The 26,634-nt window shown below is 44.8% G+C and overlaps 1 protein-coding gene across 5 annotated transcripts in view; it reads left to right on the top strand.

The window, feature by feature from the left end:
* BMF (Bcl2 modifying factor) overlaps positions 1-26,634 on the top strand; it is a 78,335-nt gene that overhangs the window by 17,960 nt on the left and 33,741 nt on the right. For 2 of the 5 annotated variants that reach the window (XM_083451086.1, XM_083451088.1), the window contains exons 1-3: positions 16,967-17,069; positions 19,927-20,247; positions 23,655-23,818. In XM_083451086.1, the coding sequence (XP_083307212.1) occupies positions 17,015-17,069; positions 19,927-20,247; positions 23,655-23,818 (540 nt within the window). In that variant the 5' untranslated portion in view covers positions 16,967-17,014. Of the gene's footprint in view, positions 1-13,700; positions 13,978-16,966; positions 17,070-19,926; positions 20,248-23,654; positions 23,819-26,634 lie in introns of those variants that run through there. The other 3 variants (XM_083451089.1, XM_083451087.1, XM_083451090.1) reach the window with 3 other exon arrangements.

A 26,634-nucleotide genomic window follows, 5' to 3' on the forward strand; every position in this document is an offset into this window, starting at 1 on the left:
TCACAGCAATCCACATGCTCCTGCTTGGATAAATTCAAGTTTGAAAATGGTAAAAAGGCAAGCTGTGTATTGTAAGATGATTTGTGATTATTTATTAATAGATCATGATAAGAACAGCAATGTTGTCAAACAGATGAAACAGTCACTATGCCCATTTAAGGGTTTATACTGCCTTATTTTCCCCTTGCGGATGATAAAGCAATTAATCACCCCTCCCTCCATCCTACTGCTACAATCAACTTCAGCAACCCACAAACAAACACACACAGCTCTCCGCCCCCCCCCCCCCCCGCAGCCAGTTCTGAACTAATGTGTTTGCCTGGTTTTGATATTATTACCATTGGAAGTGGATCAGACTTGGATATTCTTTCTCCAATACAGTATTCTGAGTGTGAGTGTGTGTGTGGACAATTCTGGCTTCTAGGATCAGTTACTGCTAGCAAGGTGCCAACAAACAGGGCTGCATTTGTTCATTGTGGAAGCTCCAGCGCAATGAAAAGCAACCGCGCAAGAGCGCTACGCTTGTGCTGTTTCCATTCATCCTGAATGGGTCTTGCGCGTGCAGGAAAACTTCTCAGCTGATTGTTTCCTTTTGTCTCCCCTCTGCTATTGTGGCAGCTTCGTTATCGACCTTGAGCAAAACCACCGCTGCACAACTTGCTTCAGTTCCCTGTTTTCTCTTTCAGACACACTGTCTCGGTCTTGGTTTGGGTCTATTTACTCAGAGCCAATGCTTAACAATGACTAATTTCCTCAAGGAATTCCTCCGAGTCCATCCTTTCATGAAATCCTGCCATATCTCTCTGTAAATCATTGCAAGGCAAAATATCCTTCCAGATCTCTATTACTGCATTAGGCTGTCAGACATGCAACTTTTACTTCTCATCTTAAGGTGCAGGCTTCGAATCTTTTCCTTTGAGCAGTCTCACCAAAATCAGCGACCACAACCTCTTCTTTACATTCTGCTTACTTATTATACCTGGGGTCGCCAACTTGGTGCCTGTGGGTGTAACAATACCCTTCAGGTATTCCCCGTATGCCCACAAAAACTGAGTCCCCTTAATCATGAGGAGGTAAAGGTGGTGACTCCCCCCCCCCATTACATAGAGCTGAAGAAGGTAGTTGGAGAATTGCACTCTTTTCCATTTCCTCTTTTAGCGCCCTGCGATTTTCTACCCTCAGATTAATTCTACTGGATCAAACTACCAGATTGCTTGAAAAAGTGGCACATGTGCCCATGCGTGCACTTTCAGCAGGGGAAGGGATGTTCTGGTGAGTGGCCCGATTCAGGGAGGTGGGAGTGAAGTGCCAGAGGGTGGTGTCCACAGCACCTGCTCAAAAAAAGCCCAATCAGGCTTAAAAAGGTTAGTGATCCCTGTACGTGGGGGCAGGGAGGCAACTACCCCCCCCCCTAAATCAGGTAAATCAATAAAAACACAGTGGTACCTCAGGTTACCGACCCTTCAGGTTACAGACTCCGCTAACCCAGAAATAGTACCTCAGGTTAAGAACTTTTCTTCAGGATGAGAACAGAAATCATGCTCCGGTGGTGTGGCAGCAGCAAGAGGCCCCATTAGCGAAAGTGGTGCTGCAGGTTAAGCACAGCTTCAGGTTAAGAACAGACCTCTGGAACAAATTAAGTTCTTAACCCGAGGTACCACTGTACTTAACTAACTGAGGTTCTCCCCCCCCCCATAAATCCTGGCTATGCCCATGTCCCTGTATTATATAAGTTAGATGCCACCTTTCTTCCTTGATGGATTTAAGGTAGTACAGGTTGAATTCCCACCTGGACTTTCCTCCTGGCACCAAGAAGATCTAGCTCTACCTTTAGCTTCAGCAAAGTGGGTGCAACATGTGTCTTCACCCCATGCCAGTGGAGTCCAAGGCTTGATGAAGCAGCTTCATCACCTTGGCTCTGTAAATGAGAGGGAGTCTGAGGAAAGTCTTAATCACCCTGTCTTTGCGGCATACACTGCTGGGCTAAATGTCCACCGGCTATGAGAAGATGTACAGGTGACTAAGCAGAAGTCTCAAGGCTGAGTTATTTCTTTCGCTTCGCTTCCTGCACTTCTTCATCTCTTAAGTTTTGGACCAGCTGTTCATCCCCCCTTCAGACCCAGATGAGTGTGCTGTACTGTTCCACTCAGAGAAATGTAGGACATGCTTGCTAGCCCAGGTAAAAGTATTTCATGAGCAACGTTGCTTATGTCTGGCAGTGTCCTTCTCTTAGAATTCGCACTTAGTTCTTCATTACTTGAACTTATTATGAAGTGCTGATGTTTACAGAATTGCTATCTAAGTTTTGTCTAACTGCATGCTTAGCAGCAGACATTACAGTGGTACCTCTGTTACGTACTTAATTTGTTCCGGAGGTCCGTTCTTAACCTGAAACTGTTATTAACCTGAAGCACCACTTTAGCTAATGGGGCCTCCTGCTGCCGCTGCGCCGCCAGAGCACGATTTCTGTTCTCATCCTGAAGCAAAGTTCTTAACCTGAGGTACTATTTCTGGGTTAGTGGCGTCTGTAACCTGAAGCGTATGTAACCTGAAGCATATGTAACCCGAGGTTCCATTGTATTGCGTTATGAGCTGCCAAGATATATCCCTTGCCCTCTCCCTGTTTGTGCAGTTCTAGGCAAGCATCTGAAACAGCAGATTTAATTAGCACCTGCGAGGCCACTCTATATGGCTGGACACATGCGTTGCAAAAAAAAAAAAGGAATACATCACAAAAACAAGACATAAATTTGCACAAAATATGCATACACTAATGTGTGTGTGTGTGTAAACCTAGAAACAATACATCTCATCACTGTGGAGAAGACTGTGACCTGTGTCCCTGCTCAGTCTTCTATCCAGGTACTAACTGTTGATGGGCAACTTCAAGACCCCTGCTCTCCCTTCTTATGTGCATATATCAGGTGGCTGATGCTGAGGCGCAGGAATGGGCAGAGCTGTGGGTGCCACAAAACCCCTGAGCCAGCCTGCTGCCCTCAGGGGCATATAGCTGTCCTTTCAGCAGTGTTCAAGTAAGATTTAGTTGCCACTCTGATCAGCTTCTGTGTCCGAAATGGGGAGAGATGCCATCTTTGCCTCAGGCAGTAAAATGTCTTGAGCCAACCCTATTTAAGAATGACTTTTGTGTGCAGCATCTGTTCTCTTTTGTTTCTTCATTTTTTGGTCTTGCTTGATAGGGCTTTTCACAAAGGAGTCTCCCGAGAAATCTTTGCCCCGTTACTAACCTCTTTTGTTCCTACGGATCATTAATTTCCCCCCTCATATTAGGCACATCGGCATAAAAGCACATAAACACACATTTTAATGTGCTCCATTGTTTCCTTTAGTCTAGTAATGCACTGCTCAGACTTCAAAAGCCTCTGGGAGCCTCAAAAGCCCAAACAAACAATAGTTTGATTTGAAAATGACTGGCTGTTGTAGCAGAAGTCTGAAATCAGTTGCAGGCCCAGCCAAGAGCTTCCAGAGCATCTGTTATGATGGCACTGCTTTCAGAACTGGAACCAAGGCTGTCAAAAGTGGAGAATAATCCAAGGCTTTAAGCCCAGTGATATCTGACTAGCAAGATCAAATGCAATTTTGTTTTGCTGCATATCCATTATGTTGTAATTTGCATTCAATTCTTGTTAGTCATGCATTCTTTTCAATTCATTAGGATCACAACCATTCGGAATGGAAAAGGACAAATCTAAACAAGCTAGTGTCAGACCAGCAATTTTTCATAAAATTCAAGGTCAGTGGGAGACTGGGTGGGTGAAAACACTCTCAAAAGATTCCATTCATTGGCATATTATCATTTATATCAGGAGTGGGAACCTGTGGCTGCCTAGGTGCTGTTGGGTTGCATCTTCCATCTTTCCTGGCCATTGGTCACGCTGGCTGGAGCTGACGTGAGTTGGAGTCCAACATCTGCTGCAGGGCCACAGATTCCCCAGCCTTGGATTATAAATTAATTAATTAAATTTGTTTAGGCAATTAAAAGATTGTATGATGTCTATTAGAAAATCCCCCACCTTTCTTTCTCTTTAAAAAAGGCAAAACTTAAGGGAAATAGTGCGGGTGGGATAAATATGTCAGAGCCACCTGCTAGACAACACAGCAAGCTTCTGCTTCTAGCTCACCCAGAGAGATCTCACTGAAATAAGTTCTAGAAAAGAGGAAGATAATTTGACATCAGGGTGATGAGTATGCTTCTAGAAGAGCAGGACAACTTCCATTTTTAGGTGTTGTCCTAAAACCCACAGTTTTAAACTGGTTTCACATTGCCATAACTCTGGGAAGTGATTCTCTGTTCTTAGTCTCTAGCCACTTAATAAATACGGTAACCCCAGGGTTCCTTGTTTAGAATACATGCTTGGAATCATTTGAAATTCCTGGTGTAGATCTGCAGCTGGATTTTGTGTAGAGCCTGACTACTGGGGAAAAAGACCACCTTAAAAAGGTGATACAACTTTGATTATTGTGCCTGAAAGCTTGCCTTTAAGAAAAATACAATTGTCAGATGTGAGTCTTCACTTTCATACCTTCGCTGAGATTTACGGCACGGCCTGGTGTTTTTCTTTTGCCCCTTACAAAACAATATTCAGCATTCATTTATTTCCAGTTCACAAGTGCACAACTGTCAGAAACAGCTCCAGTTGTTAAAAACATTTTTAATGGGCTCGGTATTGGAGCCAGAATACACAACAACAGGGAAGAAACGTGTTTCCTACTCTAATGTTGATGATACTGGTTTTCAGTTCAGTACTTGTGACATGGAATAGTTGATTCAGCTGCAAAGGTTACACATGCCTTTTCCAGTGAATAGACAAATCTGGGACTATGCCCACAATTCCACTTGTCCTGTCCCTGATCTGCTTTGCCTTTGCCCTGCCACTGTCCCCTGGAAAACCTGCTCTTTACTGCTAAATAAGAGCAAACATCAATCCGGATAAAACTTGATTGACGTTTGCTCTGATTCGGCAGTAAACTGGGTTTCGTAGAGATATGGATTAGCCCTTAGACTTAGACCCACCACCCTGCCACTGACAGCCTCCCAGCTCTAAGAAAGTGCTAGAACTGGGACCAGTTACATCATTCCATATCAGTATGGCCTAAATAATGTGTCTCTTAAGGGTCCCTTAACAGCTGCAATTTCCTGCTATTTTGGAGCTTGAGTGAACATTCAAAGTCCTTAATACACCATGTTCAACTGAAAGGTTTTTTATTGATTCTATTTCTTTACTAACATTGCAGGAAAACCACCACTGCAACCTTTATTATGCAGAGGTAGAATTCATCATGAAAACATAAATAATTATTTCACCTTTTGGGCCCTTGCCCAAGCATTATGATTTGGGCTCCCCAAGCTGTAATTCTGAACAAAAATTACTGAAAGTAGCAAAACTGTATAGTGAGCTTGGTTTGGTGCATGTTACAGAGCTGCACAGATCACTATTATGCATGTTGAATCAAAAGTAAGTCCAACTGTGCTAGGACTCACCATGAACACCTCTCTTGTTCTCTTGGAATGGCAGTGGCTTCCACTTCAGAGGTGCTGGAACTGAGTTCTGGTGAGTCCCAGCTGAAAAAAGCCCTGCTCACTAGCAAAGGGATTCTAGGTTTGCAGCCTTGAGAGCACATAGCATTTAAGGCTTCCAGTGTAGTTCAGAGCATCAGAGGGCGCATGGCAAGTCTGGACATGCCTCTATCCCAGAAGTATTTCATAGTGCATAAGAGCAGCAAACTGAAGAGTGGAACTTCCTGACTACGGGATGTCGCTGTGACCTGGTTTTCTTCAGCAGATGGTCTTTCATATATGGTAAGTAAAGCAGACCTGCAACTAATATCCATATTAAGCATGTAGCTGCACTAAAATGTTTCCTCTCCTACTGAGTTCAGGACTTGCTTTTGTCTTAAGAGCAACGGTGTACCTAGTTATTTCCGTACCAAAGACAGTTTCTCAATTCTGTGCGTTTTCCATTCTTGGAATCTGACAACACGCAAACTCCTTTCAAATCACCTCGGCAATTATGATCCCCTCCAAACTGTCAGCGTTTTGTGTGAGGGATTCAAGGGTCTCCCAGGAAATTTAGATTTGTGTGATTAAGCATCAACTAACAAAGATAGTCATGTTGGCCCATAAGAAAACATTTTGTTGGCCCAGTAACGGTATAGCCCTACCATGGATTTTGGAATTCTTTTCATTATACTGACATTTCAGCAACAATTTATGGGAAAATGTAACTTAAGAAAAATCAGGGCAATGTTCTTCATAGATATTGAAATAAGAGCATGCAAAAGCACCGTCTACAATAGTCAGCCCAGTAATGATAGCTTCCCAAAACCCAACAAAATGATTTGGCAAACCACCTTACACCTAGATTGCCTCCCCCCATCTCTCATCTGTGGCCATTGCATATCCCATGCTCCCCACAGTTAGTCTAAGGGCAGGAGAACAGCCCCTAGTCACCCAGTGAGCTCCACAGCTGAGTGAGGGTTTGAACCTGTGTCCCTGCAGCCCTAGACATTGTGGTAGCAGTAGCCTTTTTGCACAGGGGTGGGCTAGACTACACTTGGGCAGTTTGTGTCTCACAGGCCACATGCATCACAAGCCCAGTGGAGACTTATTGGCAGGATTGGAAAGTGTTGAGCTGGATGCCAGGGAGCAGCTGAGTAATCTGGCAGATGATGTCCCTGCCCCAGCAGTTCCAGACATCCCAGCAGAGGCAGGAGAGACATCTTAAGCAGTGCCCACCCTGCCTCCTGCTAGTGTAATCTCCCCAGCAACTGGGTAGGCACCTGGGTCAGATAATGAACTAGTTGGGTAGACCCCACGCTCTGCCTCCAAAGATGCCCTGCTTGCCCAGTCATGTTGTTCGGGATGCAGAGCACACAGATGATTTTGCTTGCTCTGCTCTTCCAAAGGAGGGCAAAGGGGGCATCTCAGGTGTTGGGACAACATCTCACATCGTGCCTATCCATGCATCTTGGAGCTCTGTTTTGAACCACTGAGCCGCGCCACCTGTAACCTGATCTAAGTTTAGGCCCTGTAGTGATTTTTGGTTGGGTAGTAATCGAGCCGAGAGTCCAAGGAATGTGCCTGCAAGTGGGAGCCAGGAGAACATGCAGCTCCCAAGGCAGTCTTCCAATCCCCTGCCCCCTTGATCATCCATCAGCCGTGTGGCAGGAAAAAGACTGCTGTGCTCCTTTGCAGCTAAGCAGCAGAGGATCAGTAATACTGGCTGTATCAGTGCCCGGGAAAGTAGATTTTAACCTGCCCTGCTCCCCACCCAAGCACTCCTGACGCAGCCACAATCTCTGGCCCCAGACTGCCGATAGCTAGCTGCATAGGAACAACAATTTTAGCTGCATTGGGATTGCTGGGAACTATAATAGGTTGGAACCTGCAGTCCTGATGCCTCTGGAGAAGGGAGGCATTTGTGAGAGAGTGGGGAGGTTGTATGCCTGTGTGTATGTCTGGGTGCATATGCATGAGTGGGGCAGGGAAGGGTCTATGTCCATGTGGATGCTGTCCCTGGTTCTACCTGCTGCCTGGTTTTGCCTTGGTGTGTGGCCTCTACCTGCCCACGCACTGCTGCCCATTGCTCTTTTTTGCCAAGAGGCTTTCTACCATCCTTGGCCTAGACCTTGAACGCAAAAACTTTTATTATATGTACAAGGCTAGTGGAGATCCACGTACTCTGATTTAAGGATGACTGTTTCTCTCATTAAGAAGAAATGAGGGTGTCAGCCATGCCCATCCACTTAATGCACCTTGGGATTCTTCAGAAAATGGAATTGCTTTAATGGCAAAGCTACCTGAAATCACCTGCAAAATAATATCATTACAGGACTGAAGAACTGCCTGTTTCTTTAGAAAAGAGAACAAAGTTTTTTAGGCAGCAATCCAAACTGAAAATATGCTTATGAAGCAGAAATTCTGTTTTTGTGGCCAATGCCATTAAAACACATTATAAAAAGGGGAACTAGAATGGATTTTAAATGCTGGCTCAATTAGCTGGAAATGCGGTGGTGATCCTGGAAGCACAAACAACATCCTTTGCACATCAGCCCTGATTTCGAGAGGCGGGATCTCTAATCTGCCTCATAAGCTAATATAAATGTACTGTAAATGAACTTTGTGTGTCTAAAACTATCTTATTTGAATGCGCATATAGTGCATTTTCCCAGCCATTGTATATTTGTTTTGTGTTGGTGATGTTGCCCTCTACTGGTAGTTTCAGAGAAAAATGGTGTATTTCAGAGGGCATTTCCCAACTATAGTATTAGTTTTTCTGTAGTAAATGTGCAGCCACTACTGCTCTGTTGCACGCAGTCTAGACATCCGCTCTCTAGACTGTAGGGATATCAGCCACATGGCTATCACATTTTCCCTCACTATGGCTGCATTACATTTTGCCTTTGGGGAAAATGCAATTCTTCTCCCAGGGAGACGGGATTCTTGCTTTGTGGAAAATAATTGCATGAGTATCACAGCAACTGTTTTACACACTGCAACATAAATGGCCACACGCAACTGCAATATTCTCAGAGTGCCCACGAAGCAGTTATTAACCTGAGAGTTGTACCCGGAATTGCTTGCAATGCCACACAGGGATAAGTGATACAACAGCAACTGTCCCCCCTCCCCGCCACTCCCACTCATACAGTGACTTTTGTTTAAAATTTGCTTTTGTGACTTTATACCTTAGAAGAGGGGCACTCCACTGTAATATTACACTCTGCTGCAGGAGTGCTCATCTAGCTCTTTTTTAAAGCATGTCAAACGTCAGTACAGTGGTACCTTGGTTCTCAAACTTAATCCGTTCCGAAAGTCCGTTCCAAAGCCAAAGCGTTCCAAAACCAAGGCATGCTTTCCCATAGAAAGTATTGCAAAATGGATCAATCCGTTCCAGACTTTTAAAAACCCCTAAAACAGCAGTTTAACATGAATTTTACTAAGAAGACCATTGATCCACGAAATGAAAGCAATAATCAATGTACTGCAGTCACACAATCAATCAATCAGTAGCTGAACTGGGTTCCACACAGTCACAAAAACAAACCAAAAAAGCCTCAAAAACAAAAAACTCAAAATAAATAGCAAAAACAGACAGACCTCAGTGTAACACTCAAAACGGAAGTGCAGCACTCAAATCAGAGGTGTGGCACTCAAATTGGGAGCGTAACACTCAAAATGAAGCATGTTCAGCTTCTGAAAAAAGTTCACAAACTGGAACCCTTACTTCCAGGATTGCAGTGTTTGGGTTCCAAGTTGTTTGAGTACCAAGGCGTATGAGAACAAAGGTACCACTGTAACAATATCTTAGCCGACTGGCAAACATGAGTGAGGATGCCTTCCCACACTGTTATCAAATTGTAAATGCCAGCAAGGTTATCTCTTTGACTTAACAATGCTACACTAGCCTACCATTATTTTTATTCCATTCTCTGAAGGCTCTGTACACCTCCTTTCCCTTCCCAGTTTTGGAGTTGGTTCTAAAATTACCAAAAACAGGGCCTTCTCAGTGGCTGCACCCACTTTGTGGAGTGCCTTTTCAAGTGAGATCTGTTAGGCCCTGGTGTATTATAGTCCTTTAGATATTTTGCCAAGCTATGACTGTTTTAAAGTGGTGTTTTGCTGAGTAGTACTTTTTAGCATGTTATGCTACATTAATGCTGTCCCTTTTATGATTATTGTTCTGTGATTATTGTTATTTAAGTCACGACTCAATCCTGTTCCCTTTTGTAATTGCTGCTCCATGCTTCTTATTTTCTAAGCTGCATTTTAAAAAGATGGGCTGTATGTTTATAAATAAAATAGAGACATAAAATTGCTCCCGATTGTTCCTTTAAAAGCGTGGCTTGCACGCACCACTGTTTAAATGGGATGCTGAATGCCAGCCACTGTACCAGGCCGGACTGGGAGCTCCCATGTGAATCTGACACAGTCTGAAAGCAGCATGGTTTGCAAAGCTTGCAAACTGTGGCTTGCATTTGGTTCAGTTTAAATCAGCACCAAGCCACACTGCCAAGTTGGATCTACTCTGAGTGAAGCTTCCTTGTGGATCCAGCCTAGGCCAAAAGCAGCATAGCTTGCATCCAGTGCCAGATTTAAACATCACAGAATGCAACCCAGGTTTGCAAAGAAAAATTGGGAGCAAAGGCTTGCCTTTGGCGCTGTTTAAATTTGGCACTGAAAACAAGCCATGTTGCATCCAGCAGACACTGGATCTACTGGGGGGCTAATATCAGGAGCCGCAGAGTGGATCTGACCCTAGCTGTGCAGCTTGCCTTTGGTACCGAATTTAAATGGCAACAAATGCAAACCACATTTGGAAAGGAACAATTGAGAGACACTCTTAAGGCTCCTGATGGTTCATTTGCAGCTGTGGCATTACCCGCCCCACACCTGGTATCAGGTGATGTCAGGTGAGTGACAGGAGGGCATGACTGGGAGAAGATGGCCTTGCCTGTTAAATCAGGAACCCTAAAAATGCTGTATGTTTGTACCTGGTACCATGTTTCATAAAAAGGAAGCATTATACTGGGATAGGAGTTGAATTTCTCCTCTGGGTATCGATGACTCGGATTCTCAAGGCTAGAATTGTTGAAGTTTTTAACCACAGAACAGCATCTGCAAACAAAGTCCTTCGTCCTTTTAAAAGTCTGTGTGGCAGTACAATTCTAGGCCTATTAACTTATTTCCATTGGTGGAAATCACTTCTAGGTGCATTTGAGGTTGTAGCTTGAAAGTCTCAACAAACCATGCAGGCTGCTGGAGACAGACGACAATATTCAAAGGGGCAAGTTACAGGGGACCTTAGGAAACATACTGTTGGGTTTCCCCTCTATTTATCTCAACCTGACCTACCCAGGGCCGACCTGCCCATGAGGCAAGGTGAGGTGACTCCCTCAGGTGACAGGATCCACAGGGGCAGAAGATCTGGCCCATGCTGCCTCCACAGTGCCCTCTCAGTGAATAAGAGGCACTACATATACCTCATGTTACGTACGCTTCATGTTACGTTCTTTCAGATTACGTCCCACGGCGACCCAGAAGTACCGGAAAGGGTTACTTCTGGATTTCGCCGCTCGCGCAGAAGCGCAAAATGATGTCACGTGCATGCGCAGAAGCAGCGAGTCGCAACCCGCATGTGAGCAGACGCGCCGCTGTGGGTTGCACTCTTTTCATGTTTTCATGTTGCGAACGGGCCCGTTCCTGATGTAGATCACTCCCCTTGCCATTTTGTGACTTGCCTCAGGTGCCAAAATGTCTTGGGCTGGCCCCACCCAACCTTTAAGAGAAGGCAAGCAATGGGGTAGAGGTGGCAGAGCAAGAACACACTCTTGGGGCAGAATGGGAGGGACAGTTGGACTCTGTGGTGCTGCCTTCGCAAAACAGAAACACTTAAGCTGCTCCTTCTGCTCACTTAATTTCTGCCCTTGCAGCATGGAGGACTGGCACCCTAGCCAAATATCCTCACTACTTTACTATGCAGAGGGAAAGAAAGGGTGAGCAAGCAGAAGCTTGCCGTTGCATTTGTTCTGGGGTACTTCCTTCTGAGCCCACTCCTGACTGCGCACAGAGGCAGGGTGAGCAAGCAGGTAGAGAATCCCAAAGGGAGAAGAAGGCGAATGATCAGGAGCAGTGGCAGGTGCTCTTTGTATCCCTTGCTTCCCCAATCCTCTCGAGTTAAAGGGTTAATAGTAGGAAGGGGAGGAAGTGTTGGTGTGCACAGTGCAGAGCAGCCCCCCCCCCCAGTGGGCCCAAACTTTCCAGGGACTGATGCATCTCAGCAGCTGCTCATCAGCAGGCAAGACAGATACAGGAAACCTGAACAGCTTGTTTTACAGAAGCAAACATGATAAGGAGTGTGCATATCTCAAGCAGTAATCCTGTCTCTCTCTCAAACCACCTCCAGCTCTATGGAAAAGCTGTAATCTGTTTCCAGCCTTAGAAAAGTGTAGTCTTGCAGACGATTATATGCTTTGGCTGAAATCCCATCACATTTACAAGGGTGTAAGTCCCATTGAAGTGGACAGAGACCTTGACCAAAGCCTCTTAAGGATGCTTACTTAAGACTAGCTCTTTGCTGAGCCCCATCAGATTTACTCTTGAATAAACATTGCTATCATGGTGTTGCATCAATGGGCATTGTGATTCACAGAGTTTCATGAGCAAAGTCGGATATCCTATGGAGCTCACCAGCTAATGTTGACAATGGGGGGAAGAAACATGGAGAAGGGAGACTTAGGAAAAGGGTAGCAATAATGCAAGGAATGAGTGCAGTTACATATACAGTACTTAATGTACACTTCCGGTCAGGTCATGGACTGTACCTTTGTTACAAGCAACCAAGGTGTCACAAAGTTAGTGAGCAAACTTTTGAGTTCTCCAGAATTCTTCATCAGACTGAATATTAAGCAGATGGGGGGGGGCGGGGAGCTGACTGTATGTTGAAACCACAACGTCTGCATTTAGTCCAAGACGTCATGTATGAGATATAATAGAGCCTAATCTAATGATGTCTGCTGGGTGCTGTGCAGGTTTCAAGTTGCACCTAAGGACTGCCGGGACAAAGAAGCAAATGATGGCTGATCCCCATTTATGAAAGTATAAAACCCAGCAGTTATCTGGAGCTTTCTCCAACCCTTAAGCGACACACACAGATGGAAAGGGAAACGAGCTAATTGGCTTGTTATTCATAATTAGCAGCATTACTATGCTGCTCCGTAACTGAAGTTCTGAAGGCGGCATATACAAAAATTGTTAAAACAATGAACATCTTTTAAGAAAACAATATACAGTATAAAACGCAGCGCATCAGAGATGACCAACAAAATTAAATCAAAACAGGCCGTAAAAACTTTTAAAACCCCAAACATCAAAATCTATGGGAAATATAGAGAATAATAAAGAAATTATCACTTGGCACTGAAAATAGAAAGCAAGATTCTGTCTCCTGTCCCACATTATGGACCAGGATGACTTCCCTTGCTTTTTATTTGTCTTGGGGAATACATGTATAGTTACAGGAGTGAAGTGCCAAGAGTCATAGGACATGCCAAGTCCACTCGTGGAGCTACAAGCAGTTTCAAAACAGGAAGCAAAGGCAAGAACGGACAGAGGTTTTACAATGGAGGGAAGTAAGCAATGGAGTCTCCAAAGGATCTCCGCTGGGAATTGTGCCATCTTGGTGGCTTTTGAAAAAATATGAGCCCAATCTAGGGAGGACTGATCTACGTAGCCACGCGCTGTGTAACAACTAAATGGAGCATCCCTGCTTAGTAGGAACAAACTTTGCCTTCTAAGTGAGATGATGGGGCCTCGTGAATGAGAGTCCAAGCAACTTCTATGCACACGGGTGGGCGGGAGCGCAGGTTTCCCACAACATCGATTCTCCCATCTGCAGGGGGGGGGAGTCCGGTCGTGTGAAGGGGCCTGGCGGGAGCGAAGAGGGGAGAGCACCGGGGTAGTTGGCGTTTCCTTGGAAGCCGCTCCGCTCTCCCTTCCCGCCTCGCTGTGAGTGGAGATCTCGAGCGCCACTGGGCGAAGCAGCCACGTTGTGTTGCCCCCAGCGCCGCTCGCGGGAGCCCGGGACGCCTCCGGGGATCCCCATTGGCCGGCTCCGTCGGGCGCGTCACGACGGGGGCGGGGCTCCCATCAGCTGTTTGGGTAATGCCAGGAAGCAAGTGTATTTTGGAAACAATGCCGTGTGCGGCTGGCGGCGGCGGCGGCGGCGCCTGAGGTTGCAGCCCGGGGACTTTCCGGCTCCCGCTCTTTCCGCTGGCCGCGCTCGCTGGCGCTGCTGTTGCAGCAGCAGATCAGATCAGATCAGGCGAGGGTTCCGCTTCTCAGGGTTCGCTGATCCCGCCTTGCAGCGGCTCCCGAGCCTCTTGCCTAAAGGAGACGCTCGCTGGCCGCGAAGCCCCGACCACAGTCCCGCCCAGGCGGAGTCGCAAGTAGGGCACCAGGTCAGTAGTGTGTGTGTGTTAGTGTTAGTCGTGCGTGTGTATATAGATATTGATAGATAGATGTTTGTGGGTGTGTAATATTATTTGATCCGTGACAGGCGTTGCCTACAGACGGGGAGAGCGAGTTAACTCCTGAGTCCTGACTAAGCATCGCTCTCATGGGTCGCCTTTGATCAGATCTTCATTTCAACTTTTAACGGAATTGTTGCATTTCCTAAGTACCTACTGTTACTCGGCTTCAGCCTTCACGATTAGGTGGGCTGTAAGTTTAAATGAATGAATGAATTCTCCGAAGGGCTTCGTTAGAGGTATACGAATCTTAATGTTCTGCGATCTCAGTGCTCTGTGAGCCGATAAGTAGAGCAGGGGAGCACACCCTCCCCCCACAATCTCTGTATTAGTTTGGGGGTAGTGCTTTGGGGGGTTTTATCTTACTTTTACAATTTCAGCGTCTACAGTTAAGAAAAACGTTTGTTGGCAAATGTATATGTGCTTCACCTTTTATTTACATGCACCAGAAAACTGGGATCTCATGAGGTCATGCAGCCTTACCCCTTCCACTTTTTCACCTAACTTTCCAGGGGATAACATCATTCCTCTGAAGAGATGAGCAGAATGAAAAGTATCAGTGATCACTGAGTTTCTGATAAAGGCTGCCACTTTTTTTCTGGCAAGGCTTCTGTGCCTCTAAAACAACTACTCTGCAGGCAGAAGCTCAAAGGGAAAACTTAAATGTGTTGGATTTGTACCTGTCAGCTAGCTGTTAGGACTGCCACTTTTGTTCTGGGACAACTCCTATCTCAGACAGATTAAGTGAACTAGTGGATACCAACAGTTCAACCATCTCAGTGGTTCCTAATCGCTTCCTTCACTGTGGCTTCTTGGCATGCTGTAAATAATATAGTTCAATTCATCTTTCACTATCTCGAAATAGAAATACTTGAGCCCCTTCCCTTGAGAGACATCCGTAGTAAACAGATCTTGAACTCTTTACATAAAACAATAGATCAGGCAGGTGCCAAAAGGAGTGATTTTTTTAAAAAACTGCTTATTTGCTTTGTGTTACTAATAAAAAAGGAGTCATTTCCTTTAGGTGGTTTGGCCACTAATGTGCTGCGAGACAAATACTTAACTAAAGGATCAAATGACTTTATATACCAGATGTGCTCTGCAAAGTACTGCGTTTGTCAAATGGTCTTAATAACTTTGGAGTTTCTTTTGTCTGTGTGTGTGTGTGTGTGTGTGTGTGTGGTAAGGATGTCTTTTGGCCTCATCCTGAATTGAATTGATGCATTTCAGTCTTAAATCTCTGAGGAACAGAAGGTGCAAGGAAGAGTTAAAAAGGGAATTGTGAAGTCCGGCTTGCTTTGTTTTGGTTAGCTGGCAGTGCATGTGTGTCCTATAGCCTTCCTCTTTGCTTCGCTCTTGAGAGCAGGCAAGTGGCTGCAATGTTTTGTTCGAGGCTTCTTTTTTTCTGAGGGAATGCTGGAGGGAGATGGAAGAATGTATGCATTGTATAGTTCCCAACAGGTGTTTCCAAGTTGGGAGAACTGCAGCACTATTCTAATTTTACATGATTATTTTTTTTTAGAAGTTGCTTGCTGAACTGACTTCCTTCTTTCAAAGGGATGTGATTATTATTTATTATGCTTTGACAGCTCTTTCAGGAAATGTAGAGCAGCTTATGTGGGGCTCCCAGCTGCTGACCAGGCTGGAATTTTCTATAATGTTATAAATATAACAGCATCAAGTGCCCTCAACTTGCCCTCCTAAGTGATTTCTAAGGTAGGCCATGCCTGTGCTCTGTATTCCTTATCCTTAAATAACCACTGTAAAGATTTTCCTCCCTTTAAAAACCTGTTCCTTCTCCAAGCTTATTTCTTTGCATCCTGTCCTACTTCCAAGGATCGGCGACTCTCTTGTCCGCCTCCCAGTCTGCTGAGGTGGATAGCCTGAAGGAGAGTGCAGAGTTTCTCCCAAGCTTCATGCTCAGCGAAGCCTAGTGTCCCGGTCACTGCACACAAAACCCCACTCAGGCAGCCCTATGGTCTCTTCTCTTGGACTGAGCCCCACGGAACACAGCTGAACTTGCTTCTTGGTAACCGTGCATCCACTGTAAGGGAACACTTTGGCTTTGAGATCTGCTGTGCATAGAATCTTATTGAATGTTTCGACAAGTGGTAGGGAACCTGTGTCTCTCCAGACGTTTTCATAGGATCATAGAATTGTAGAGTTGGAAGGGCCCCCAACGGTCATCTAGTCCAAGCCCCTGCAATGCAGTAGTCCTGCCCACAGCTGTCCATGGGTGGGTGGTGTTGGGCTGCAATTCCCATCAGCCCCCGCCAGCATGGCCAGTCATCAGGGATGAAGGGAGCTCTGGGGTGCATCAGGTTCTCCACCACTTTTATAGATCTCTGCAAGCACGTTTTTTATAGTGAAATACATAGTATAAGGCCCTGACTACAGTGGCAGCTGGTGTCTCGAGACATTTATGGGGATTTGGGGCCTACCCTACTAGATAACCATGCTTCAGTCGTGAGCTCGGGTGCAGGGCTGGTCTGAAGTACCACGAGTGATAGCAAGGGCCAGCAATATCCTTCCTGCCCCCAGGACCCATTGTTCAAAACACGGCCAGCTCTGTTCTCCTCTTTTTTTACTTTTACAGCCACTTGTCCTTCCATTTGCAGTTTCAAGACTTGTCCTTTTCCATTTGCCCCTTTCTGACTTTTCACTTGGAAGGTTGTCTGAATTCGTGTAACCGAAGGCACCTCCCAAGAAGCGGAAGGAAAAGCTGAGAAGATTCTCTTCTGCAATGTGTATTGCAAGCTTCCAATGCAACTACAGTAGAAGGAAAAGCAGAGCATGTGCTACTCTCCCCCCGCCCCTCAGCCTGGACCAACAAGATATTACTCTTACTGTTTCAGGAAATGTTTACTCCTATTCCACTTACTTGTAATCTGTAATCTTCATCTTTCCTCTTGTACTTTAGATATGGTGTGTGCATGTTCTGGAACTTTGAGCTTAACAGCCCAGTGTTATGAATTCCTATATAGAAGTCACATTAACCTCAGTGCCAATGGACTTATTTCCAGGTAAGGGTGTTTATGGCTGGAACCATCTAGTATCAACTTGCACATCTTGACTCTGAAGTAAGCTCCGCTGAGTTCAATCGGAAGCTTCTCCCAATTGCAATTTCAAAGCAGAAGTTCGGGGTGTCTCTCCCTTTTTCTTTCCCCAGAGACCTTGGAACAGGGATTGTCAAATGATCTCCAGTAGTGACAACCTATGCTTAGGCTCTGGATTTACATTACTTCTCTTTCAATGAATTCAGAAACAATGTTGTTTATGTTGCTGCCTATGGATCTGTCTTAAAGTTCTTCTTACTGCTAGTTAAACTACAAATCTATGCCTGTTGCATGGATCTGAATAGCGGGCCGTAGCTGACATGAAAACCAAATCATATGAACATCAGAAGACCAGGCCAGCATCCTAACCGGTCCAGCTTCCTGTTTTCACAAGCAGGAGCTGAGCTCAACAGCAGTCTCCCTTCCTGTGGTTTCCAGGAACTGGTATTCAGAAGCAGTATTCTGTTTAGTGAGGATACATCACATAGGTCGAGTCATTTAGACATAAGACAGCTTCACAGCAGAGTGAAACTTATCTGGAATTGGACTGTATTTGCAGCTGAATCCTATGCAGGTTCAGTTGGAAGTCTTCTGATTTCTGTAAGACTTATTCCCAAGGAGAAGCATGCCACACTCCTCTGTGCCAAGGCTCTTGATAAAAGTCTTGTAGGTTATATTGCACAAACCACCGCAAAACAAATGACCCAAAGATTGAATTTCACTTCCTTGTTCAGGGTCTGGAGGCATTTATTTGTGTGTGTGTGCGCGCGCGTTTAGATTATGCTAGTTTTAAAAGGAATAACAAGGGACTTAATTGCTGGTTGTAAGGAGCTTTAAAAACACTACATTGCTTGCTCTTGTAATCTCTGACCCAAGGACATGTCCCTGAACATCTCTGGTTTTATATGTTCAAGCATTTTATGGAACTGCTAAAAGGAACTGAAGCTTATTCTTTTTCGCCACAGCTTTTCTTCAGAGGTGGTCACCAAAAACTTCTTCTTTTGAGCAGTTCGGTTTTAACAGAGAAGGGAGAGATAATTGGATTTGGGAATTCATCAGAATTTCCAATTTCTTGGAAGATAAGGCTATCTTCTACTCTGTTGCAGTATGCATCTGAATAACAGTTTTTGGAAATCAAAAGTGGAAATAGGGCTGTTGCACTCATGTTTTGCTGCTGGGCTTGCCACTGGCATCCATTTGGTCACTATCAGAACATGATGGTGGCCTTTGACACAATCCCAGCAGAGCTTTCCTTATGTTTTTCTGTCTTAGACTTATGGCAATGCTCTGTCTGTCCATCTCAGTGCCTTTTAATCTTTCTGTGCAGAAGAATGAGAATTACAAGTTGTTGAACTTCCGTCCACTGCACAGAGGTGGTGGGTGGTCTTCTCTGGCAGCTGGGACACTCAATACTTCTAATATACCACTCAGGGCCGTCATCATGTTGGCTCTTCTGTATTTCTCTATTCAGTCTGCTGGCATGTTGGTGGATGCAGAAGTTTTGAGAGGGGGGCTTGGTCTTACTTCTTCCCTGATTATTGAAAGGCCAATTCTGTTGGGCAACATCCCAACAAGCCTCTTCCTCCCCAAGGCCCTCATTCATCCTATCTTTTCCCCTGTTGACTACATCATTCAGACTGGCAACAGCACCCAACATCCTTCACTTCGTTGCGTTCCACAAGTTAGTTGGCTCAAGAATTTTCATGGGGCATTGTGCTCTCTGGGGTGGCTTGTACTCTGGATGTTGTGAGGTTTGTAGGATGGAGAAAACAATTCATCATGTTCTACAGGATTGCTTGCTGTATATGGAAGACTGAGGACCTCTGTTATGTAGTTTTGTGATGTCTGTATGTTACAAGTTTTCTGTGGGGGTTCAGTGGGGTTTTTCTCTGGGGTTCAGTGTTCGATAGTTTATAGCAATTCATGAAGGATACAACACTGTGGTTGAAATGTGGCCTTTTCTTGGACTTGCTATGCCATTAAACCTGGAGGAGAGGCTGCAGTTATGAGCAGTCACCAGCAATTCCCAACTTGTTACTCAAGAAGGAAGTAATGCTGTCTCCCACCAAGAAGCAGTTATAAGCCTCTTATTGAGAACTTCTATTGATCTGATCCCCTTACACTGGCAATAAAAAGTTCATCTTCTGTCTTGTCTTTTTGGCTAAGGTGGTTTGAGTTGCCAGTGACCAATCTGCTCCAGGAGTTTATAGGATTATAAGGGTTATCTAGATCCATTTTGGTTTGGAATATTTTATCAACGTGGGGCACGCTTTGGATTTCTTGACTTGGTTACCAAACAGTCACCATCCAGTCCTACTTGATCCTCAAGAGTTTCAGCAGTGTATTGCAACGAAATCCCAGCATTTTGTAGATCCTGCTAGTTGTGATTAGGTTCCAGCACCTGGTGTCCCAATTCTATTCTTCAGGTACATCCATCAGTCCCAACTAATACCTTGAAACATTTTTGTGTGATTGTAGAATTCTCTGGATTTATTGAGGACTTTGAAATCTAAGCACTGGGTATGGAAGGTCTTTATACATGTATATGTGGTTGTGATGAGCTAGCATGGTATTTGGATTCTAAAACATTAATCATGGAAGGCTTTTCTTGGACTTCCTCCTTGTGGCTACCTAGTTCATAAAAAGTCGGAACCTTTGGGTGCAAAGGAGGGAAGATTGTCCAGTTGGCCTCCATCATTTATCTCTTATCCCAAGCCTAATTCATAGGCTGTTTTGTGAAGAAGGCGCAAAGAAAACCATGCATCCTCTCTAGGATATTCAGTAGCGTTTTATCTATTTTCTTTTTTTTTAAAAAAAATTGCAGGTGAAATGGATTCCCCTGACTACCTGGAGGAGGATTTCTCCAATCTAGATGGGCTGGAGGATGATGTCTTCCACTCTGAAGACTGTGGACTTGCCAGTCAACCCAATGAGATGACATTTCCTGGCATTTTCACACAGAGTAAATCTTACAACTGCCTTCTGGGGAGATTCCAGCTTTTCCCACTTACACACTGTTGCGGCCCAGGCACCAGGCATGCCAAGCAGCAAGATAAGGCAACTCAAACCCTCAACCCATCCTCTTCTAGCCAGGATGTCATGTTACCTTGTGGAGTCACTGAAGAGCCCCAGAGACTCTTCTATGGTAAGAATGGTGGATGTTTCTATACTTTTGCACTCAATGAATTGTCATGTGTTAGTATTCATGGCATTCTTAGGTTACTTCTTATTCTTCTAAAGAAATATAGTTCTCTCTTTGTGTGGGACAAAGGACTGAAGTTGGAGGATCTTAAAATCTATATGGTCAGTACTGCACCATGATGCATGAAATTGGATTTGGGAAAAACACAGTTCATTACCACAATTCATCTGAGTTCTGAAAACCTCAAAATATATATGCTATTTTAAAGAAGCAAGTTCCGTTCCTCATGGAACTTAGACTATTGTCAAAATAGCTCATTTACATTTCTTCTAAAGGCAACAAACTGCTTAGAGCAGGGTTTCCTAAATTTGGGTCTCCATCTGTTGTTGGACTACAATTCCCATCATCTCTAGCTAGCAGGAGTAGTGGTCAGGGATAATGGGAATTATATTCCAAAAACAGCCTGAGACCCAAGTTCAGGAAACCCTGGCTTACAGTGTCTAATTGCAGTGTGGACATTTCAAGGTGGGAGAGGCCTGTCCCATATAATCCACTACATCTCACCAACTCCACAACAAGGAACAAAACCTTGCAGCATACCTGAATGCCTTCTTCTCAACATAAAAAAATGTGTTGGTTCAGTGGTACTGTCCATCATTTATATGGCACTTATACCTGTATGTCTACCAATGGGATGCACTTAAGTTCATGCATCAAATATCCACCCATCAGCACTTTATATTAGGCACACAGACCTATAATGTCAGATATAAAGAGCAAGAACAGTAAGATATCAGTGGCTTACCATGTTAGTTTTCCTGGACACAGTGTTGTAGATCTCAGAGTTACTGTTCTTAGGAACATCAAATCATGGGTATAAATGGTGCATGAGATAGTAAAACCAGGATTCATTCAGAAATGTGAGAGAATTAGCCTGGACCTTCATAGAGATTGTGGTTTCTTTGCACAATATTAGCACTAAGCCTGCACCTTATGCACATTTAACTTGTGCTCATTCAGCTTCATGCACTTGGCAAGTTAAAAAAAATAATAATTAAAAAGGGGATGGGCATCTGGGAAAAAAGACTTTGGCAATCCCACCCACCATTGAACCCAATGTGTTTTGACTATACACAATTTTAAGCAAGATCCATGAAATGTACTCCCTGCCCCGTCCCAAAGTTGTGGTCTTACTGAGTTGCTATCCCTTTAAGAACTGCATACAGTGTTTTCTTTTGATCAGCTTTTAACAGACTAAATTACCTGGCTTGCCCTGGTTTCAATTTAGCATCTGAAGAGCTTTTCGCCTATGCAAGCTCATGCAATTTTGCGATTTAAAAGCTTCTTCATAGTGAAACAAATTTCTGCCCCATTCCTTATTTGCGATCCCCTCTCCTCTCATATGGAGCTCAGAAGGAAGTCCCATTAAATTACTCCCAAGTAAGTATTTACAGGACTGCAGTCTAATTGATTGAAAATCTTTTGTTGGAAAGGGGAACCTGTTGAACTGGGCAGGAGATCTTTTGAAAAGGTGTTAATTATTTTTAAAGCAGCAGTGCTTAGGAAGTGTGGGGATTTGGAGTAAATACTCTTCTGCCTCATGAAGGAGGGAATGCCTCTGCAAAGAGATTGCCTGCTGGGACACATTCAGGTACCAACTAAAAACAGAGAATACATTTTTCATGAGCACCATTGTTCTATCCATATGCAGATGCCATCATTTAACATGGCAATCCTAATGGGAAGGACAACTCAGAGGTGGATCTGGCACCAAATACAAAACCCTATTGGTGGGTGAGGGGACAGTGGGATACAGTTTTTCCTCTCTCACTTGGTAGAGAATTAACCTTGCCAGCTCCAGGGCTGACATACTTTAGAACTATGGAAAGGAGTCTAAGAAACAAGATCCACAGCATCCTCAGACATGCAGACCTTCCAAATCTGATGGCAGAGAGCAGGCGTAGGCAAAACTCGGCCCTCCAGATGATGGGACTACAACTCCCATCATCCCTAGCTAACAGAACCAGTTGCCAGGGATGATGGGAGTTGTAGTCCTAAAAACATCTGTAGGGCTGAGTTTGCCTGTGCCTGGCAGAGAGGGAGGCCCACAGCATCCAACAACCCCCAGATGTTGGGCCTACTTGAAATCAAATCAGTCACATAACTGGGGCAATTCATGATTCTGTTTGGGGTTGTTGTTGTTTGTTGTTTTTACAGAAAAATAATGTAGCATTTACAGTGTTTGCATGTTCCTCTGTGAGTTTAAAGCAGAGGTGGTGAACCTTTAGCCCTCCTGATGTTGTTGGATTACAACACTGATAATCCTTGACCAATGGAGCTGGGGCTGATGGGAATCGGAGTCCAAGGACACTTGGAGAGCCATACGTTCCCCATCCCCAGTTTAAGGGGACAGTTGAATCTTTTTATCTGCTCCAAAAAGGTGCCCAGCTGGCCCCGTGATACTTCTCATGAAATTCTATGAACTGCTGTTGCGTAAAGCAGGGAATCCATGGTCCTCCAGATGTTTCTTGGCTTCCAACACCCATCAACCTCTGCCAGCGAGACCAGTGGTTGGGTGTGATGAGAGCTGGAAAATCAAGCAAAATCTGGAGGTCCACTGATTTCCTATCGTTGGCTTAGAGACTAAAAGGGACCTATAATGTGGCACATCCAAGTCTGTAAAACACACAAAGGTTTGTGAACAAATTCATTGGAAAAATACCAAACGTTCATCCAACAATACTATAAGAAGGATAAATCCCACCCCACCCTATGATAAGATGAACACCACAAACAGGCCAGAAATTATGCTGAAGTATGACACCAATTAATAACCAAAAGCTTGGACAACCAGGGAAGTCTTCTGGTGTTGAAAAGCTGACAGTGATAGTGCCTCGTGTGTTTCCCTAGGGGGAGCATTCCACAAACAGAGTGGCCCATTTTTGCACTGCCAACCTCTGCACTTCCCTCAGAGGAGCACTGGGGAAACTGCCCCATGGAGGGCTTCCTCTTTTACCTGCGAGCATCCTTAGGTTTACCCAGCAGAGGCAGCAGTACTCTAGGGTAGCTGTGAGTGTCATTGTAGAGTGTCTACAAAATTTGTAGAGTGTCTACAAAAACCCAGAGGTCCCAGTGTAGTGTCATTCTAGAGCATTGTGGGAAATTGAAATGGAGTCTTATAGACCCAGTTGCCCAATGTGGAGAGTCCTGAGCAGGTATTGCCAGTCATGGATCCCTTAGCTTTCTAAAAGGTGGTTGAAGTTTTTCTATAAGTGCTTTGCTTAATTCAAATGAGACATTTTATTTTCTTGATTTTGCTGTATTCTCTTCTGGTGTGCTGTTCATGGCAGAAGGATTGTTCACATACGCGAGAGGCTATAAGCGCCTGACTCTTCTCTGATGTTTGGCAGGGAACGCCGGGTTCCGTTTACATGTCAACCCCATTGGTTTCTCATTGAGTCCACACCTCCGGGAGGAACCTCGGGAAAGCCCACAGGAACTGCGAACTGAAGTTCAGATTGCACGGAAGTTACAGTGCATTGCGGACCAGTTTCACAGGCTGCACCTACAGAGGGTAGGTTGTCTTTTGGGCAAGGAAAGTGGAGTGTTGGTGGTGGAGTGAGGGGGGGGGACTATATTCACTGTCGAGGATGCTTTATTTGGTTTGGCCAAATGTGTTCTCTCTTCTTTTTCCGTTAGATAGCCTACACACACACACACACACACACACACACACACATTACTGTTTTAATAATATACATTTGGGAAATTGTTTTTTGAACCACATTTCCTCTTTGTTCAATAGTCTTTTTAAAAATAATCATTCTGCTTTATTTCTCGGGGATTTTTCCACCCTCCTTCACACAAAGCATCAGACTGCAGAACAATATTATTTCTTTACATAAAGCCAATTTCTCTTGCAGCACGACCAATGAATAGGCCTCATGAGGAGTTATGAAGTTAGGAGCAGGCTTCATTCTTAATGGCCCTCACCAAATCCTGTAGGACCGAGTGAGAAGTCAGCAAAATGGTTGAGGAAAGGGCCTATCTGCTCTTCTCAATAAACTGTGGGTTGGCTCATGCCACAGAGCAAGTTTAGCCCCCACCCCAGATATATGCCTCCGTACTGTGCATACCTTTGGTTTCTCACATGCATTCTCCCCTGCCTCCTGCTCTTCTAGCTTTTTCACTTTAACTATCCCAAAGTCTCCTGCTCACTCAAATTCCCCTTGTAGAATCATAGAGCTGGAAGTGATTTAGTCCAATCCCCTGCTCACTGCAGGATCTACAAGCCAAGATGCGAATGGGTACCCCTAACAACTCTCAGCACCCTTAACAAACTACAGCCCCCAGAATTCTTTGGGAGGAAGCCATGCCTGTTTAAAGTGGTATTGTAGTGCTTTAAATGCTTGGTGTAAATGTGCCCTTGGGCTGGACTGCAGTGTACAGTATTGATAGCCACATTAAAGGATCCTGGCTCCATCCCACTATTTAGGAGTATTGCTTTGTGTTTTAATTTCTTTGCAAGGAAAGGCACCTGTATAACCACAAGGTGTCAGAAGTTTCACCTTGGGCTTTTCTGATTTTTTTAATATGTCAAACCAAAGGAAGAAAGTTAAGGTTTTGAACTTCAGACCTCTCTTCTTTGCAGTCTGAGAGGAGCTAAGGTCACCTCTGAGCATAGGGTGGCCCCTCTGCTCTACATCTCCCCCAGACCCCCAATTACTTCTGTGTAAACTACTCTCACTGTTGCTGCGGCTGTTCTCTCCTCAGCCCATGCGGAACATTCTTAAACAGAAATCTCAGTGCTGAAACAAAAATAAAAATTCCCAGAATTCTTTGGGGGAGAGCCAGGACCATTAAAACCAGTTTGTTTTAACATACCCAGAATGATGCTATCTGGGCCTGGGCAGATTTCCACTTCAGCTGTGAAGACTTGCATGCCAGAGCTTATCATTGCTGTGGGTTCTGCTTCTCTTCCAAGGATGAGTGCAAGTTGTGTCACAGGGCCAAAGCCTTGGTCCGGGGCCAGAGAGTTCTGTAACCGAACATACCAAGCTTTCGAAAAAGGAAACCTGCACTTTTTAATAATGTGGATGTCTCTTTGTAAGATAAGATGTTCATCTGAGCTGTTTTAAGGGACATAAATTCAGGCGCATTGTCTCGCTGTGGCTGTTTCCAACTGGACAGAAGTGGGAGCAAGATTCAGGAAGTTCTTGTGGGTTTGGGTCATGTGTGGAATGGATCTGGGCAGTGGCTGTGGAAGGCGAGAGTCTGACATTCTGCATCCATAGATGTTTCCTTTAGGCATTCTGGGACAGCTGTCTATGCAGATTCGGGATCAACCCAGGGAGAAGGATGTGCATGCCCTTTTTTTTGGCTCATGTCCCACATGGGGCCAGACATTCACATTCCAGCTGCCCATTGTTTATCTCAGAGTCTTGTGCTACCATCTTATTTATTCCTTTCCTTCCCAAGACTTCTTTCTACATTGTTGGTTGGGGTATGGTTGCACTTGAGCTAGGGTTTTTCTTTGGCGGGTGTGTGTGTGTGTGTGTGTTCAAGGCAAAAGAGTGCAGTCTCCAAAGTTATTTGATCTATGAAAGCAGATGTGAAAAAAGGTTAACTGGAACATTTAAAACCAACTGTTCATACTGTCTGGTGGCATCCTATTTTGTTGCTTTGTGTGCATGTGGAATGTTCACATGGGGAGGGATTTTTTTAAAATAAAAAAATCTCCCCTACCACCACTATGGACATCATTATCTCACTCCTGCCCTTAGATAGTATTTCTTCAATATCCGTCCTGGAACTCATCTGTGGCGTAGCTAACTTTGCCCAGAGTAGTAAAGGTTAATTGGGTGCCTTTTCCCCCTCCTTCTTCTGTCAAAAGAGTCCTGAAGGGAAGCCACAGAACTGGTTGTAACTCGACCCTTTCCATCTGGGGAGTGTAGCTATCCGATGTCTTTGTCTGGGAAATGTGTCCAAGAATGCCCCAGGAGGAGGGGGGGGGGGAATAAAACCTGTAACCCAAAAAAAAGAAAATTGGCCGGTCCCCTCCCTTTTCTTCATCTTCGGGCAAGGAGTGTGTGTGTTGCCGTGGCACCCGAGTCCCTGAGGAACTGACTGCAGAGCAAAAGGAGGGTGAGAGAGAGACTTTCTGTGGAGGCCGGAGAATCGCGTGTCAGCCAAGCATGTGGAAGAGTTAGTAAACAAAAGCATCCCTCTTTACTACGACCTCATGCAGCCAAGAGAGGAGGGGCTCTTTCCCTTTCAGCTGAAATAATAGAGTGTTGTAAAGGAGAGGGAGAGTCCTAGCTGAACATTTGTTTTGTTTTTAAAGAGAGAGAGAAGCCCTGGACACAGGTGGGGAAGAACTTAAGCGCTGGG

This window comes from Podarcis tiliguerta (assembly GCF_965153285.1).
Source record: "Podarcis tiliguerta genome assembly, chromosome: 1".
Classification (NCBI taxonomy): Eukaryota; Metazoa; Chordata; class Lepidosauria; order Squamata; family Lacertidae; genus Podarcis; species Podarcis tiliguerta.